The 18167-nt window shown below is 39.2% G+C and overlaps 1 protein-coding gene across 1 annotated transcript; it reads right to left on the bottom strand.

Moving 5' to 3' along the window:
- Positions 1-2859: 2859 nt before the first annotated feature.
- gsx1 (GS homeobox 1) lies at positions 2860-4369 on the bottom strand. Its single transcript, XM_012855331.3, has 2 exons — positions 3753-4369; positions 2860-3663 (listed from the first exon to the last, which is right to left on the bottom strand). Exons 1-2 carry the CDS (start codon positions 4129-4131, stop codon positions 3311-3313), a joined length of 732 nt encoding a protein of 243 aa, XP_012710785.2. The 5' UTR covers positions 4132-4369; the 3' UTR covers positions 2860-3310.
- Positions 4370-18167: the final 13798 nt, after the last annotated feature.

Here is an 18167-nt window from a genome sequence, read left to right as displayed (position 1 = left end):
GTCGAGCTGGTTACATGACGATGAAACACAAGCCTGCCTGTTCGGATTATCTGGCTGCATTTTTGACGTCAGTGCTAAATTAAAACTGCCATTTAAAGCCACATGCAAACTCTTTATTCTACATTTTTTCTTACTCTGAAATGGTTCCATGTGCGGGATTTGATGGCAGAAAACTACGTTACGCAAAATGAAAACCACGGTTCTCGTGCAAAAAAAACGAGAAAAACAATTGTTTAATTGATCAATAAATTATTTATTTTAAAAGGTGGTAGAATAAACTGTGTCCTCCATTAAAAAAAAAACAAAAAACAAAATTCAGTTTAGTTTTTCTGGACTCCAGTCGAAGTTCGAAGCTCGCTTTTGTCCTTTAGAAACTGGTAAACAAACTGTTTAAAATACACTAACTTTTTAAAGTTTACTAAATATTATGTTCAACTTTCTTTGTCGACTTGTTAAATATTCTACCACTTTTTATTTGAAGCAAAATAAGTTTAAACCAGTTTAAATTCGCAGTGCCAGAGCAAGCCACGCGGCTCCAAAAAAGAGCCCTCATTGAGAAGCCACGTGTCCGTTTCCAAAGCCTCTCCAACTTAACCACCTCCTTTGTACCACTAACCCACATCGGCAGCGTCCCTCCACATAAAGGGATTTGCAATTTCAAGATATTTCAGCTTAAATGTTTTTGACAGTTCCCCCGCTTTTACCTCGGCTTGGTTATTTTAACTGTGCCAAATGGGTCACCTTGGGTTGCTGTCTGCGCGCAAAGGGCTTTTGCGCGCATTCAGTCTGAATTTTTTCCAACTTTCCTTGACGGGGAAACCAGCTGCTGGTCGTGAAAAGACGGCTTATTAATTGTCCTTTGTCATGCAGAATTGCTTGATTTCTAAAGAAACGTACAAAGGCTCTTTTTCAGGATTCAAGTATTTTGTTTCGTGCGTATTTTTCAAACCATCGAATCAGCTGCAGCGCCGCGCCGTCTACCAGACTCTCAGGTACTGACTGCCTGCTCCCTTTGTCCCCTTTTAATGCTGTTGTAAATCGTGCAGACTGATTTGTTACAAGCTGTTCTTTTAATCTGATAGATAAGAGACATGTCAAAGAAAAGCCGTAAATAAAAAATTAGCCGGAATAAAGACAAGGGCGAGTCTGCTAGATGGGCGCCTGTTGACTCAAGCGGCTCTCCAGCGTCAGGGGAGCCCTCTCCTCGGCTCTGTCAAGGTTACGTCCACAATTCCCCTTTTCTTCTTTTTAAAAAGACACCGTAGTCCTTTTTGCTTCAATGAATTGATCGGCACAAAATTAAGAATAAATAAATTGAGCATTTGGGAACACCGAGCGTATAAGCTCCCCCAGGGCGCATACCCCCGGGCTATTGAATGGATAAAGAGCGCTTTGCAGAGCACGTTGTGAGCAAAATGGGGACTCTATGGTGCAATTAACAAAATAGTCTAATCCCATACCTTAACAAATGCAAATATTAGAGTTTTGTTAAAAATGTTTAAGTGACCCATTAAGGGAAAGTTTGCTGGGGAAACTTCACGTCCATAACAGGCACAGATTATGCTCACTATGCAATTAAATAACAGATTTTTCTCTCTTTAAGACAAGTTAGAGGTAGATTTATATTGAAGCAAATATCCTTTAAAGACTATTTAAGACGGGAAGTATACATTTTAAACCAAAGCCTGAGTCAGAGGCTGCATTTAGAGGTGCGTAAAATAGTCAAAACAAAATAAAAACGTCTTCCTAAAATCAGTTTTAATATAGTCTCTACATTAAATATTATTTTCACGATTAAACCTAAGACAATAACATTTTGTAAAAAAAAAAATATTTGAGAAAGAATAATTTTACCGTATTTACAATGATAAGTGTAGCACAAAGATATTGCGTATAAACAAACCTGGCGCCGCAAATTCTTTTTCGATTTTAGGTTTTAATTTTACACAGTCATATATAATTGCCGGATGATTTATGAGTTTATGTTTTGTCATTAAAAAATAACCTTAGTCAAGTAGACGATGTTTGCATGGGCAGCAAAAAGGCCCCGCAGCTCAGAAAAAAAGCTGCATTGACAATAGGAACAATCTGGGTCATGGACACCAAACTGCTCTCACTCCTCATTTATTTTCATGTTAGATCGATATCTCGGAGATACGCTCTCTCTTGATGCACCATTATACACCCGCGGCGATTATTAACTCGCTCACACGACGCAGATCATTTCAGCTGGCAGGAAAGCTGAAAGGAGCTGTGAAGGACCAGCGCAAGTAGCGATGCGAAGACAGATTTTCCCCAGGGAAACGCGCATTAGAGCACCCTCAGAGTAAAGCTTTTGTCTCTGAAGCGCGATAGAGGTTATTATGAATTAAATATATCAGTTCAGATTTTTTTTTTAAACTCCAGCTTCCCCCTCCGTTGAATCAACTTTTTTTTCCTGTGGGAAAAGGGGAATCAGGGAATATGATAGCCACATTATTTTGGGCGCATTTAAAATATTCCTATACTGAAAACATCACGTGTCAATTCATTTAAGTCTATATGAGGGAATATTGAAGCAAATACTATTGGGTAAGCATTGAAACTGTTGCGTGTGTCTGAAAAGAGGAATGATACACATCACAACTGCGCGCTTCCACAAACATGAAATCAGTGAGTTCGATTATGTCAATTGGAAAAAAAGAACCTAAAAACTACAGTAAAATAACAATTTTACTGATGATATGAAATGATCTGTTTTCTCACAGTATTTTATGTTGAATTTAAAAGATCCTCAACCGGGGTTTAGGTGCGCGCTTCTGTGCGCAATCATCGGTGCGCAAAACCTCCAACATTAATCTCACACAACAACAAAGTCTATACAGCTCAGAAATATTTTTTTATTTAAGTATCAACATGTTAAATAAATAAATATTTTTCGAATTACACCGGAGATATAATTTCAGAGTGGCACCAGTTATGTGACAGTGGTGGAGATTTTTTTAAGTGACAGTTCCATCCACATATTCACCAAACTGTCCCCCTCCAAATACTAATAATAACAATGTTGCTCGTCTTTACAAAAATGTCCAGCGTGCTCATCGGATAACAACAATGGACTGTTTTCAGAAAAAAACTACATACAATACGTACAACATGTATACAGCTATACAATAATTCAGAGCAGTTCCCTGATTAAATATCTCTTAATGTACAAACGACTGGGCATAGTCTTCTTTCTTTGCTTTTCTTTCCTTGATTTTTTTTTTTTGGCAGCATTTAAATCTCGTTAAGATCAAATATTATTTTATATAGCAGTTCTGTGGGACGTTCAAGGGGAGACAGACAGGTCCACATCCTCCTTTTCTGACGAGGATGGAGATGCGGGGATGTCGTCGTCCTCCTCTTCCGAGCATCTAGTGGCGGACAGGGACGAGCATTTGCAGTTGTGTGATCCAGTTCTCTGACCGCCGCTCTTGCCCTCCTTTTTGTGCTTCACTCTGCGGTTCTGGAACCATATTTTCACCTGCTTCTCGGACAAGTTCAGGTACGTGGCGATCTCGATGCGCCTCAGTCTGGACAGGTACATGTTGGAGGTGAACTCTCGCTCCAGCTCCAGAAGTTGCGTGCTGGTGAAGGCCGTGCGCATGCGCTTGCTACTCTGAAGTTTTCCGTTGTTGTTTTCTGTTGAATAAAGCAACATCGGCTGTTAAATACCGCCACGTAAAGCCAAAACAATATGTGTTGATTTGGTTAAATCCCCCTGTACTCACCGATGGAGATGCAGTGGAACTGCCTTGGGTCTGGGACCGTGTACGCAGCTTGGTATATCCCCGGAGCGTGGCTGAGGTTCACGCTGTTGGACGTAGCGTGTTGCCTGGATAGCGCGGAGTGGCAGTACTGCGAGCCAAAGGGGGGAAACGAAGCTTTGAGGAGCGGCAGTGTAGGGGGAGAAGGATGGAGCTGGGATGCGGCCATGCACAGCGGGCAGAAGCACAGCAGTCCGGCTTTCCTTGAGTGGCAGGAGCCCGGCAGCCCGTGCGGGTGGTGCGGCGAGTGCACTGCGTACGGGAACAGAGGCGGGTTGCTCTCACTTCCCTTGTCGTTGGCCTCCCTCAAAATCAAGGAATCCACGAGAAAAGACCGCGGCATGTTTGCAGAACTTGTTGCTCGGCGTGGCTGTAGTCTGAGCCTCGATGCGTCGCTGGGTGCGTCAGTGTGCTCTCAGTGGAATGGTGGACAGCGAAGTGGTGCTGAAGGCGCACGGCCTCGCCTTAAATAGCTGCCGATGGACCAGGTTCGGCCATGTGACGGTTACGCCGTAAGCGGGCGAGGGCTCTCAATAGGGTTTTGTGCCTTTCTCTAGGCATTCCCACTGCACGCTTCCCCATTATTTCACTTGTTAACTAAATGAACTGCATAATGTAGTCTATTCTTGTCAGCCCCACCCACGCCGAGAGAGGCGGCACTACCCATTCTCCCTTTTATCATCACTTTCATTTTTATCATAGTGGAGGGCTTAAAATCTCCAGAGAAAGCGTTTCTGTCTCATTTAGAAAGCAAGTTAAGTTTTGCCGGAGATATTAAGCAGAGTGAGTTCTGTACAACAGAGAGAGGGGGCGAATGTGTGGATACAAATGGGCATTAAATATAATTAATTCAATTATTGAACTTGTGATCAAGCATATTAGCTCATAAATACAATGTTTAATAGTCAAATTATGTTATTCTAGTAACAAATTACACCATAACATTCTTCCCACCTGAACATTGGTTCTGATGAGAATTTACTTAAAGTTCAGTCAGCCTTTATTCTCATTAGTCAAAAGAACAGTAAAGCAGTTGTGTTTATATGAACTCTGTAATAAATGAACATATCAACTTGGTGAAAGGTAAATACTTTCATCAGATGTGTTTGTGAATGTTTCCTCAAAAACATAGTTTAGTACCAATGGTTTTCAGAGTCAAAATAGTTTGCAAACTGCAATAAAAACTGGGATGTTGGAGCCTGTGGCATATCAGCAATTAATATATTGCATCAAGCAGATAAAATTGTACATCTTATGTTCAAACATGGTTAGATTCTACCAAAGCTAATTTATTTTTGGTGAGTAATCCAACTTAAATAATTTGATTTAAATTTAAATAAGGCTGGCTCAATCATTCTCGTTCGTTTTTTGCTGTGTCCTGGAAACAGCCTGAACGGTTTAAACTGGTCGTATTTTGCATGAATAGATCAACTTAGTAAAAGTTAAGGCACAATTAAATGATTTTCAGTTGAGGCATTTTATGTGCTGGGCAAACAATTTAAGTTTGTATCCATCTTATTGTTTGATCCAACTGCTCATGCTGAAGTCAAACATGTTGTTAACCCTGAAGCAGTCATTGCCTGAGAATAGCACGTCGTAGCTGTAGTTGCAAAGGATATTCAACTTGATAGGATAAAAATATATTACTATATCAGTGATGTTTTATGCCTTTTGGTCTCTATTCAGAAATATTTAGAGCCATTTGTGTTATCTATGCGGTTTCTAAAAATAGGTTTATGAGAGGTTAAAGTCAGTGCAATGTCTGGTATACTTCTTAATGTGATCATCTCTGTCGAAATAAATCCTCAAACTTTAACCAGTAAAATCATAGTAAAAAGTTACATATATATTTTATTTGGGTAGATATTGACCTGTCAGAAGAAATCAGTAGCCGACCCAAGGTATGAGCAGAATTTGTGGCTGCTTATGGTCCCCCCCTGGTGGCCTAAGGAGCCCAAAGGGAGATTTAAAAGACAAATATATCAGCAATACACATACAAAGCAAAATAGGACTAAATTAATGTTAATAAAGTCTTAATTTAAAGATAAAAAACTCTACTGGTGTCAATTATCTGCTTCCCAGACATGGCTGCCGGAGCACAAAGTAGTAACATCCATCCATCCATCCATCCATCCATCCATCCATCCATCCATCCATCCATCCATCCATCCATCCATCCATCCATCCATCCATCCATCCATCCATCCATCCATCCATCCATTTTCTAAACCGTTTAGTCCCCACATGTAAGCAAATGTAAGTAATAACTCCCTGTTTTTTCAAAGTTTTTCAGTTTAATTGGCTTCACCAAAATAAATGTAAAGCATGTTGCTTTGTTCTTCCGGCACAGTGGGTTAAATGCCATGATACTAGAAGAATATTCAATAGTGTTCAGTACAGTTCCGACTTTCCATAGGCATAGGTACACAATATATAAAAAAAAGTTCTATCAATGAAAGATTCAAACATAATGAAACATGATCAAAATAAAATAAAAGTTAGCACTGCAGTAGCTGGAGGGAGTAAGCGGAGGTGCTCCACCATATGAAATTTTTCCTGGGCGCCCATACAACCTTGGGCCAACTCTGGTGCAAATTTATTAATAAAAACGTAAATACATGCTTGAGTACAAAAACATTCTCAACCACAAATCTAATGACAATTTTAATTTTAACTTTAGTAGTTACATACAACACATATAGACATACCCGACTAAAGTTGTGTTTATAACTTTTTGCAGCAGCTATTTCGGCAGAATTGGCCGTGAAGAATGTCCATTTGGCTTTTGCAGCTTTAAATGAAGCACAGTTTAGGTGCTGCAGTTTTTATTTTCAACAGCAGATGGCGATATGGATAAAATGTGCCTTTATTTAACAACTGCTAGCAGAAGAAGAGTTAATAAAGTGCATTCCTAATACAAGTTTGTTCTGGCATGTTTAACTGTGCATATGCTTGTACAAACAAACTCACTTGCAGACTCTGACTTGCTGCTCTTACGGTTTGGCGAGTGTCTGCACACGACAGGCCAGGATATCGGAACATACCAGTATGAACAATTACAACTACAGTGGTAAAGTACATTCACACCGTACATGAACAAGGCAAATTAATTTACATGTTATCCCTGCGTAAAGGAGCGTTCAGGGACAAATTAATGATCCACGATTTGAACAATGTGTTTCGAGTGATGCAAACTGAACAAACAGCATGAAGCAAATAGACACATTTCTAGAGCAAAGCAAAATTTTGCTCAATTTCAACAATCTGAACTTTTCTGTGAAGTCACGTTGCATGGAGGCTCCTCCACATCCATTTATTTAAGCACAAAAACATATTCAGACGTTACAATTGGGCTATATTTCTATTGAGCAATTATATATTTACTGACTGAAGACACCTGTAGTGTGTCTTAGAGGGCGAGCGGTCTCTCAACGTGGGGCAACAGCTCGTAATGGGTCCGGGACAGACGGAAGTACCACCGGGTAGCCGTCATCCAGCTACAGGTGGTAGTACTCATCGAACCGGGTGTGTCTCTGGAGGATTTGGTGGACCCAAATTTTGGCTTTCCACATTAAATGCAGCACAGTGACTCGTTCCTTAAAATCCATGTCCTCCTTGGTGAGTTGAACAGACAGGAGGAACCGGCAAGCGGATACACGCTCCTCCTATTTGACGATGTGGTGAAGCGAGCTGGGCGAAATTTTCCTGCGTTGGCAACGAGAATTGTTTGCGAGTGAGAGGTAAAATGTCAAAGGACCAACAGCAGCTGATCCACACGAGAAAAAAAAATCGCTTGTCCGCATTCGGTGTGAATGTACCTTTACGGTTCTCAGGTGAACTCCACACACAGTGAGTGAAAAAACAGAACCAATGTCTTTAGTTATATTGCAAATGAAATATCTGGGTAGGATTTCTTACCAAACTACTAAAGTACTTGTTGATTTTTTCGGAATTGACCAGTATCGAAGATTTTACATGATTTTATTGATTCATATTTAACGCCTTAAAAATCCCTTTTTTTTTTACAGTGTACTTTTTTTTTTTTTTTTACAATTCCTGACAGGTCTTCTGTACTTGTGTGGCTCCTTCGCCGATACAAACATGAACGCAACAGCTGAATGTAAAGTTTATGCATATCCATTTTAGGGTTAATGTGTCATTTCTGGGCACAAAAAAGGGACAAGTCATTGCCTGAAGGCAGCGCTGTTAAAGAGCAGTGATTAATTCCTTTGCTCGGGCCCCTGCCGAGTCGGAGGGGGAAAGAATATGTAAAAATAACCAGGTTTTCACTCCGCGGCCCTCATTGAATGTCATTGTGGAGGGCTTTCAATGAGAGAGAAAGAGAGTCGAATTAAAGTGTGTGACAGCGGCGGATAGATGCAACAAAGGCGACTCTGTCATAGAGGAGCCCTGCGCGCTGCGCGTCAAGCCCCCGCCTCGCGCTCCGGTTGAATTAAGTAATAGGAAAACATTTTCTTTCACTTTAAGGCCTTTTTGAACAATATCTTCAAAGGGAGCGTAGTCGTGATGTGTAAGTAAAGAGTGGAATGTGATTTATTTCTCTCGAAGCTTCTACCTATTTTTTTGGAAGCGACAAAACCAGCAACAACCTAATGAACCGCAAACATTCAGTAGGTCATTGCTCCCCATGTGCGCTTTTCCGTTCTGTACAGCAGACGCACGCATTTCAGTGCGAAGCCATCTGATTTTGGCTCATAAAAAAGGGCTTAATGCCCGACATTTACACCGGTAATCTTCAATAGAGACCAGCACCTGCAATTAGGATGTGCCATTAAATCCAGATCAGGACGAGTTAAACCTTTTAACGAGATCCAATCACCAAGACAAAAAGCTGTTTTATCAGCGCGCATCGTTTTCATTTTTCAATTAGTCTGTCTTGTTATTTCCATTAAGAATTGAGCCTTGCGTGGCGGGTTTCAAAACATGTTAAAACAGCCTCTCCTGCCTTTATTCAAATTTTAACGAAGGCGAAAGGTTAATTATATATCATATCATAGAGCTTTTAAAGCTCTAATATAATCACAGAGAGCTTCGGCTGAGAGTATATGTGGGGATACTCAGATATAAACCAGACCAAACATCACATAAAGGATTCAAAGGGATAAAAAACATGTTTTTTTTTTTTCAAGCAGCAGGTATAGTCTGCGTGCGGGGGCAGCTCATTGCCTATTGCTCGACATAAAGATGTTATCAAAGGCCCTAATTTTCAAATTATGTACAGCAGTCATCCCGTGGATAGGAATAGAGGTTTCATAGGGCCGTCACGCAGGGGAGGCTCATCCCTAATTTGCAATCCCAACTGGAGACTGACAAATAGTTTTGACCTCCCTCTGGAGGCGCGGGCCAGAAGTGCAAAGAATCCCATTCTCTCCATGATCACTTGTTACTGAGATAAATAATCGAGGGAAATAGCGCTCTCACATTATAACCACTTTGTTGCACTTCTGCACAAACTGAAAGCTAAATAAATAAAGATGCATATATAGCCACTTATGATAATAAAACATAACACCCATACGTGTTTTTTTTTTTCTTCTTTTAACAAAGCAGCAAGCCAGGCCAACTCAGGACAGCTTTATGTGCACTGAAAAAACAAACTGTTAGATTTCAATAAATAGAATTGGAGCTTTAAACATTTTTTTTTTTTTGTTTATTACTTTTTTAAATTAAGTTGAAAAGGGAACAGTTCATTTCACTGACTACAATCTACTATAAACAGACAAGTTTGATCCATGGCACTTTTTGAAACTTTACTGAAAAAGAAACTAGCTGTTATAATTTAACTGATAAAAATGCTGTCACAATATACCAAATATTCTTAATTTTTTTTTTGCCCAGGTAGATTTCAATCAGATCTTTGAAGTAGCAGCTGAAAGAAGAGGAAGTAAGATCAGTAATCAGCAAGATTTCAAAACATATTTACTTAAGTAAATTGATTGAGGAATGAATTAGTTAAGTGATTAACTAATATGATTGCTTTAAATAGCCATTAAGACATAAAACATTACAATGAACACTTAAAATTGTTCCATTAAGCTGCCATGCTGAATCTTGCCCACTAGAGTGTCTCGAACATTCAATTCAGTTCAATTCAATTCGATTCCATTTTTATTTAAAATAGTGCTTATTCAAAACACGTCACTTGAAAACCTTTTACAAAGTCGATTCAATCAAAAGGGAAGTTTTAGCATTTGTGATGTTGCTGAACTAGCTAAAACTTGGATGGAAAAATGTACCACTTGCTTTATAAAAGTCTTAGCAAGTCTTTATAACAGTTGACAACTTTCTCTGAGTTTACATCTTCTTATATAATACAACCCATATGTTTATGTCCGCCTTGCCAATCCCTGCATGGGCACACAACGAAAGAGAATAACTGAATTAAAATCAGAAGTTTAGTTCTAATTTAACTGCTTGGGTGAGGTTTTCTAACAAGATAAAGTGGCAAATGTTGTTAAAGTTGCCATTTGTTAAACACTGCATTCATAAACTAGTGAGTCTGGTTACAATTTAAATTATGGCTAATACGTAATACTTTTCCAGTTTTCACTTTAAATGGGGTCTTTGCCAGCAAATTTGACATGAGCGTTAGCGATAGCTAAGCCTGTTGAAAATGATAAAAGCTTAAATTCTTCCTCCAACACTGAAACTCTCTCAAGTAGGAATGTGAGTTGACTTTTTCTGAGCTCATATTCATTCATGACACATTCCATAAAAACACACCAGCCTAAGTGTTGTCAAAACACCAAAAAACAATAAATAAAGTTCAACTTAACCAACGTGTTCAGCGGAAATACAAGACGGATTGGTTAAATACCGTAGTGACATTGCATTCACCGACTAATCTGGGTGGTTAAAATGAAATAACTTTAATGGATAATATTTAATACACACCTAAATTAATTTTTATAGTGCAACTTGCTGGCATATTTTACTTTAGCTTTACCGTTCTCTGCTCCACAGAAAGACTTATGAATAAGCATTTACCTATACCAACAACTTCCGCTGGATTCCAATCAAAAGGATGTGTAACCAAAAGTAGCTAATTAAATTTAATCATTATGCCTGAATAAAGTTTAGATCATTTTAACGGCCAATATTTAAACACCCTCCAAAATTCCTTTTTATTGTGTGTTCAACATACAGCTGGGAAAGCATTTCAACATAACTATTTGATCCTGGGGGAAGCAATGCCCCGATATTGTAAATTATTTATAAGATATTAGGATGGAACAATTGCCATCACTCAAATTCGACCCCGATGATAACACTGACCATTGCCTGCTGTGCCGTTGGTGGAACACATTTTAGGGGGCTTTTTTACGCAATTATACCCAAAGATCTCGTGCCTGATGACATAAAGAGAGCAGTCTGTTTATGGAGATGTAGTCAATATCTCCTTTTCTTTCTGATATGAATAATTCATAGTTTAAGACACTATACCCCCTCGCTTAATATGTACACACACTTAAACACCCACACATCTTTAATACAAATGATGGTTTTAGCTGACAGTGTAACAGGATTTAAGGTCCCACAGGGGTTTGGGCCCAGGCGCGGATGGGCGCTGTGACTGGCGACGTGACACAGAGGGCCGGCTCGCCCCTCCTAATCTCCCCCCGAGGCAACATCACAGGCTGCAGTTCCCGCTGCACCTCCACGCACACACAAAAGCCTGATTATCATTCATATGCTCACCAGAAACACCAGTCCAATAGATAACAGATGACACGTAAGTACCAGCTGAATGGTGCAATATGTTTGGGCTGCTGGAGTCTATGGGGACTAATGAATCCTTAAGAGAGAGGGAGGCGGGACAAAGAGAAGCTGTCAGTTGAAGGAGCACAAAGTGACAGATATAAGCCTCCACAGGTGAACCTGTACTTGGATGAGGGAGACTTTAAGAATACGGTACGTGCTCAACATTCACGTTTACAATAATATGCATTAAAAAAATATGCACGTTTTGGTATTATATTTGTAATGTCTAGCTAATTAAGACTGATATCATCGCTAGAGACAAAGCGTTTCAGCAATTATTTTGGAGTTAAAATAGAGATATGATATCACATTTGATTAAAATCACATAAACATTTTAAATGGCATTCGATAAACGAGATAAATCTTGAAAACCAGCAACTGCTTTAAGATATAGTTATATACCATAGAAGATTCATTTAAAAACATATTTGAACTGTGCTTTTTCTGAATATATTTTAGAAAAATTGATTGTAACCTGTGAGCCTGCAGAAATCTACATCCAAGCCTGCCTCAGTTAACTTTCCCCCTGTCACGGAAGTAGATTATTTCTTTTTTTCTAATAAATGCTTCTTGGCAATAATATCTTTACTGTTGGAGAACCTGAATATTTTCTCTTGAATGGTGCCACCTGTGTTTGTCGGATCCACGGATTAAAAACCAGGCGAGATCCTCTTTGCGTCAGTGTGAAGGTGCGCATGGCGGCGTTTTCCTCCCTGGAAAAACAAGGCGTCTTTAGAGGGAATCTCAAAGCAGAGAGACGTGAAGACGAGAATCTGCAACCAGTGGTAATCCCAGATCTCCACAAATAGGAAATTAACTATTTTACCTGTGATGAAATCAACTGCCCCCACAGAGAGGAGGCCATCAGAGACTTTCAAGAATCTGAAGGCAAACGTGACCACTTGCAAAAAGTGCTGCTTGAGGAATTGGTTGCCAAACGTGTAACCAACACGAGGAGGAGTTGCCAGACTGTTTTCTACTCACTACAAAGGTCCCCGTTTGTCAGGTAAAGTGTTAAACTGGAAATATGGCTTGTTTTGTAAGACAAACTTTGATCATCCAATCCAATAAAACACATCAAACAAGAGCAGAGGCGGGTAGTAACTAGTTACATTTACTTAGTCACACTTACTGGAGTAACTTTTTGAACAAAATGTACTTTTATGAGCAGTTTTACTGCACTGTACTTTTGACTTTTACTTGAGTCAAATTTCTGGCTACTCGACCCACCAGGAGTAGCTTCACTGAATAAACAACAGACTCGTTTTAACCAGAAATGCACCACATCTACAGAATATGTTAAAGTGAGACTTCTTGTTTGTACACCAGCTTTGTTGTTTTAATTTTTTTTTTACTGCTGAGCTCACTGAGCCATTTAGAGGTCAAATTAACAGTCATTGTTGTTATTGGAAGTTGTAACATACTGTATATACATCAATTGCTTTAAGTATTGGTTTAATTAGTGTTATGTTGAAAAAAAAAACGCCTGTCTGAATTTGTTATTCAGTAATTGTAATTTTTGTGTATTTCTTTCATTATTTTAGTCTTTAAAATAACATAATTTGTAGTTTATATCGTTCTCTTTCTGATTACATCCCTTTTAAATATTAAATCAGATGTTATGATGAGTTACTCAGTACTTGAGTAGCCTTCTTGCCAAATGCCCTTTTTGCTCTTGAGTTCTTGTTGGTTGCTTTTTACCTTTACTTGAGTGGAAATATGTTGAAGTAGTGCTACTCTTACTTGAGTACAGTTTTTGTCTACTCTACCCACCTCTGAACAAGAGTTAGCTGAGGAAGCTGTTTGACAGAGAGGGTTTGGCCCGATTTTCTTAAGTCTACTGCTCAACCCACAAATAGTTTTTTGTTACAAATGCTAAAAACTAAAACAATCTTAACCTTTTATGTGTTGATCATGACCCGGATGACGAAAAAATCTTCACCAACATTATAAATGCTGCTCCATTTTAAAGGGAATCAACCAGCTGTTTAGTACTTCTCTGCTTCAACAATGCTTTTAGAAAATAAATTTCATTCTTTTGGAAAGCCGTTTGAGTTCCCATAAATGTTCCCAGATTTCATTACTTTTTTGCATTTATTTTATTTGCTATAAAATATTATAAACAACTCCCAGAATTCAGAGATTTAATCCTGACTCCCAGACTCCATCATGGATCCTTGGGAGACAATATCACTTCAAGCTTCACATGGGACTAAAAGGGAAAATGTTCAGCTGCTGGCCTCACTCCACCGGCTTCCAACTTATTAAAGGATTGATTATAAATCTTTAATGATCGTGACAGAGAGTTTAACATGGCTTTTTTAAGGTTCTTAATAGTCTGGCCCATCATTTTTAAAGGCTCTTTGAAAACATTGTTCATCACTGATGACTCTGATGACGATGACTCGTCGTCGCTCGTAACAGAGCGACGACGAAGCATGTTGACGAGTACGTCATATGCTTCGTTGATCTGATTGGTTTATTTGGCTTGTGTATCACCAACATAGGCCAATCAGCTAACCAGTATTTTCGCCCCTTCCCAAAATTACTTCAACGGAAGGTTTCCAGATGGATATGCGAAGCAAATCTATCTGGCGGCGTCAGGTTAGATCTAGTCTTCTTCTTCACCACTCCAAAATCATGAAATATTTTACAATATAAAGCCAGAGTCTGGCAGCTTTTAAGGCTTCCTAAAGAAAACACCTCTTGTCTTGTGTTTTTGACTCAAGCATGAGACCCCAGTTTTACTGTCAGGATCTATTTCATCTAACAATTTGTTTTATTATTTTAAGCGTTTATTGTGTCTACTTGTATTAACATCACACTTTTGGGGATATTTCCTGTTCTTATAAGATTAACTTGAGTGCTCCTATTGTGTAGCACTTAGCTGCTACATGTTGGCTTTTAAGAGCCGCAGAGCTGTGGAACTGAGTTCCTCTCCATTATACCTCCTTCATTTAATTTAATGGCTTCATTTCAAGTTAATGACCTAAGTGTTGAATATCCTAAACAATCAACCAGTGGCAGACCGCTTTTAGATTGTTTAGATGTTGCTGATTTAAAAATCAGCAACATCCGCCTCAGTGTCAGCTTTATTTACAGTTGTGAGTATATTTCACACACTCACCAATTACTATTGTTTGCTTTTTTGTCACACTTATATGTTTTATATGATCAAATACATCTTAGTATCAAAGATGACCTGAGTAAATACAATACATAGTTTTCAAATGATGATTTGATTTATTAAGAGTTTTAAAAAACTACCAAAGCCCACCTGGCCAAATACGAAAAACTGTATGTCATAACTGGACGTGGCCCCCGTTGGAGCAACAGCTGCCCTCAAGAGTTTGTGATAACTGACAGAGGCCTTTATATCGTGATGGGTGAGTGATCTTTTTTGAAAAGTAATTTAATTCAGCCACATTGGAGGGTTTTCAGGCATAAACAGTCTTTTTAAAGTCACGCTAAAGCATCCTATTCAGATTTAAGTCCAGACAAGGTAACTCTAAAACGTACGTTTTTGAGCCATTCAATTGGCCTTCCTGGTGTGAGCTGAAGGTAACAAACCGATGCCCAAACATTCCCCTTCAGGATCTTCTGGTAGAGAGCAGAACTCATGCATTCCTTAAATTACAGCAAGTCGTCCAGGCCCAGAAGATGCGAAGCAGCCCCAGACCTTCTACTAACACCACCGTGTTTGACTGTGGGTATGAGGGTCTGGTTCTGAGACGCTGTTAGTTTAAGGGCAGATAACACATGAAACAAAAATACTCATCAGTATACAAAATGTTTTCCCAAAACACTTGGGCATCATCAAGATTTAATTTTAATCGCAGGAAACATGAGCCAGGCTCCACAGTCTCTTTCTTGTTTTTGTTTTTTATTAATTCCAGAGTGACTTGGTCCACTATTTAACTGACCAAGGTTTGTTGCTTCAAATAAACTGCTTTAGATATAAAAGAAGCTCCTTTGAACTGTGGCAGGGACCAAACAAGCAGACTCTGAACAGAGCAGCAAGCTGGATAGATCATTGCATTACCATCTGTTCACAGCGGGCAGCTTCTTGTGATAGTTCCCCAAACAGCAAGCTCTACAAACTCAGGAAGCGGACCGCATAAAAGCAGCGGGTTCAGGTCTCCCTATGGTTGGCTTGAACCAGCAACTTTTAACAATTATAAAAATTTCCCCCAAATATCTCTTTTCTTTAGGCACTGCTTACAAATGGTTCAAATTTTACAAATTGTGAAACAGTTTTTTTTTTTTTATTTACAGCTGTTATCAACTATGGCACCTAAATAAACAGTGAACATATATTTTGCTATCGTAATAAGTCTTTCATTTCTGTAAAAATCTTTACTGTGTGGAAAAAATAATTACCCACTAATAAGGGAAAGCTAGAATCCAGAGAAAACGGCCTTAGATGTGTTTTAGACTATTGTATTAGGTTTACACCGAGTCCTCTGGTGGTAAATATGGCTCCCTAATTTATGCCTTGGTCTGCTGTGTAGAGCCACTCTGATATGTTTGAGTCCAGGTCAAGTGCTGTTGCCTGGTGCATCCTCGCCACTAAACCACGCAGGCAATAGCTGCAGAAAATACCATGCAGCTCACTAAAATCCACTGATGAAAAGAACAAATGACAGAAATGTGAAAAAGAAGCTGCGCTGAGGATTGAGGATCATTGTAACGGAGGTCTTTATTACTTCATAACATATTAAAACGTTGACTTGTTTTAAATATTGCATTCAAGGAAATTACACAATGAGAAACATATTAAAGTATTCTGTTACTGTTTTTGTGGTTTTGCGTTGGCAGCTTCTTCTCAGCCGGCACTGATGAAGGCCTCTCCTTTGAACCAAACAACCAATTAAATGAAACAAGTAATGCTTTAACTAATAATCATTGAAATTAGTTGTAAATTTGACAAGTTGACTGATGTTTTTAAAGTGTTGTGTGGTATTTGTTTTGCAGATGACTAAACTCTATGACTGCATCCGACAAAGGTCTAATTGGTGAGGACTCTTTAGCCAAAGCGGAAGTGCACCAGCAGTCGCCATGATAAGTGCTGTCCGAATAGTGCAGTCAGTAAGGAAGGAGGTAGGAAAAGGAGTCTGTATGCTTCCTCTCACAGCCCTTTTAGCGTAGGAACCACACAAGGTCCCTTAAAGGTGCTAAGGATCTATAAGGAACATCATATTATGTATAAGGAAAATTAAACTTTGGTTATGTTGTACATATTGATTATTTTGAATATAATGTGCATACACCATTTTATGCTAAAAAGAAAACCTATTCATAAAATGAAAACAAAATAAATAAAACAAAATCATCGTCAGTATGTCAACTCTGTTTAAAAAGACAGTAACAAGCAATTCAACCAGTTATTGTCAGAACTAGAAACTCTGTATAGGTTTACGTGCCTTCCTGTGTTTTGGTTTTTGTAATGGAGAGCTCCAGCTATTCACTACATTTGTCTAACTTGCGTGTTTTGTAGTTTGTTTTTTCAGAAGGCCGTAGGACCAGATTTCACTTGCATCATCCATGTGCGTTTCGGTCGCATATGACGTATGAGTTAAAGGCTGTACGAAATCGGCACAGCAGTGCGAAGCTCCTTTCCTCCACATGATAGAGTTTTTACTGTTGACCCCACGAGAGCTCAAAGAACAGGACCTTGGAACAGGAGCTAGGAGCTTTAATTAGAACATTTTGGATGCACCCTTTTTCCATTCAATTTTATTTATTTAGTGCCAATTCACGACACATGTCATCTCAATGCACTTTAAAAACTCAAATTCAATCAAATCATACAGACAGATTGGTCAAAAGGTTTCCTCTCTAAGGAAACCCAGTAGATTGCATCAAGTCTTGACAAGCAGCATTCACTCCTCCTGAAAGAGCATAGAGCCACAGGGAGAGTTGCCTGCATTGTTGATGGCTTTGCAGCAATCCCTTATACTGAGCATGCATGAAGTGACAGTGGAGAGGAAAACTCCCCTTTAACAGGAAGGAAAACCTCCAGCAGAACCAGGCTCAGTGGGAACGGTCATCTGCCTCGACCCACTGGGGGTTAGAGAAGACAGAGCAGAGACACATTAAAGCACAGAAGCAAACATTGATCCAGTAATCTGTTCTACATTAGATGGTAATAGCGGGGTGATCTGTCTTCCCTGGATGATGTCACAGCTAACAGAACGCCAGACCAGTTGTACCTACTATGAAGAAAAATAAATGACAGAAAACAAAAAGGTAAAAGATGAAATAACACCAAACAATGCAAATTGGAGAACAGTAGGAGAACTCAGAAGAGTGAGAGAAATAGATCCTGATGTCCTCCAGCAGCTTAAGCCTATAGCAGCATAACTATAGAGGTAGCTCAGGGTAACATGAGCCACTCTAACTATAAGCTTTGTCAAAAAAGAAAGCCTAGTCTTTAAAGTAGACAGGGTGTCTGCCTCAGAGGCCAAAACTGTGAATTGGTTTCAGATGAGAGGAGCCTGATAGCTAAAGGATCTGCCTCCCATTCTACTTTTAGAGACTCTAGGAACCACCAGCAGACCTGCAGTCTGAGAGCGAAGTGCTCTGTTAGGAACATA

Source organism: Fundulus heteroclitus, chromosome 11 (assembly GCF_011125445.2).
Source record: "Fundulus heteroclitus isolate FHET01 chromosome 11, MU-UCD_Fhet_4.1, whole genome shotgun sequence".
NCBI lineage: Eukaryota > Metazoa > Chordata > Actinopteri > Cyprinodontiformes > Fundulidae > Fundulus > Fundulus heteroclitus.
Note: the sequence above shows the minus strand (reverse complement) of the source record. Positions and strands in the feature narration are given on the sequence as shown.

Excerpts from the sequence above, each read along its gene's own strand:
- gsx1 (XM_012855331.3), bottom strand. The coding sequence starts at position 4,131 with ATGCCGCGGTCTTTTCTCGTGGATTCCTTGATTTTGAGGGAGGCCAAC. Across the intron at positions 3,664-3,752 it reads GTTCCACTGCATCTCCATCG|AAAACAACAACGGAAAACTT; the intron begins GTGAGTACAGGG and ends TTTATTCAACAG.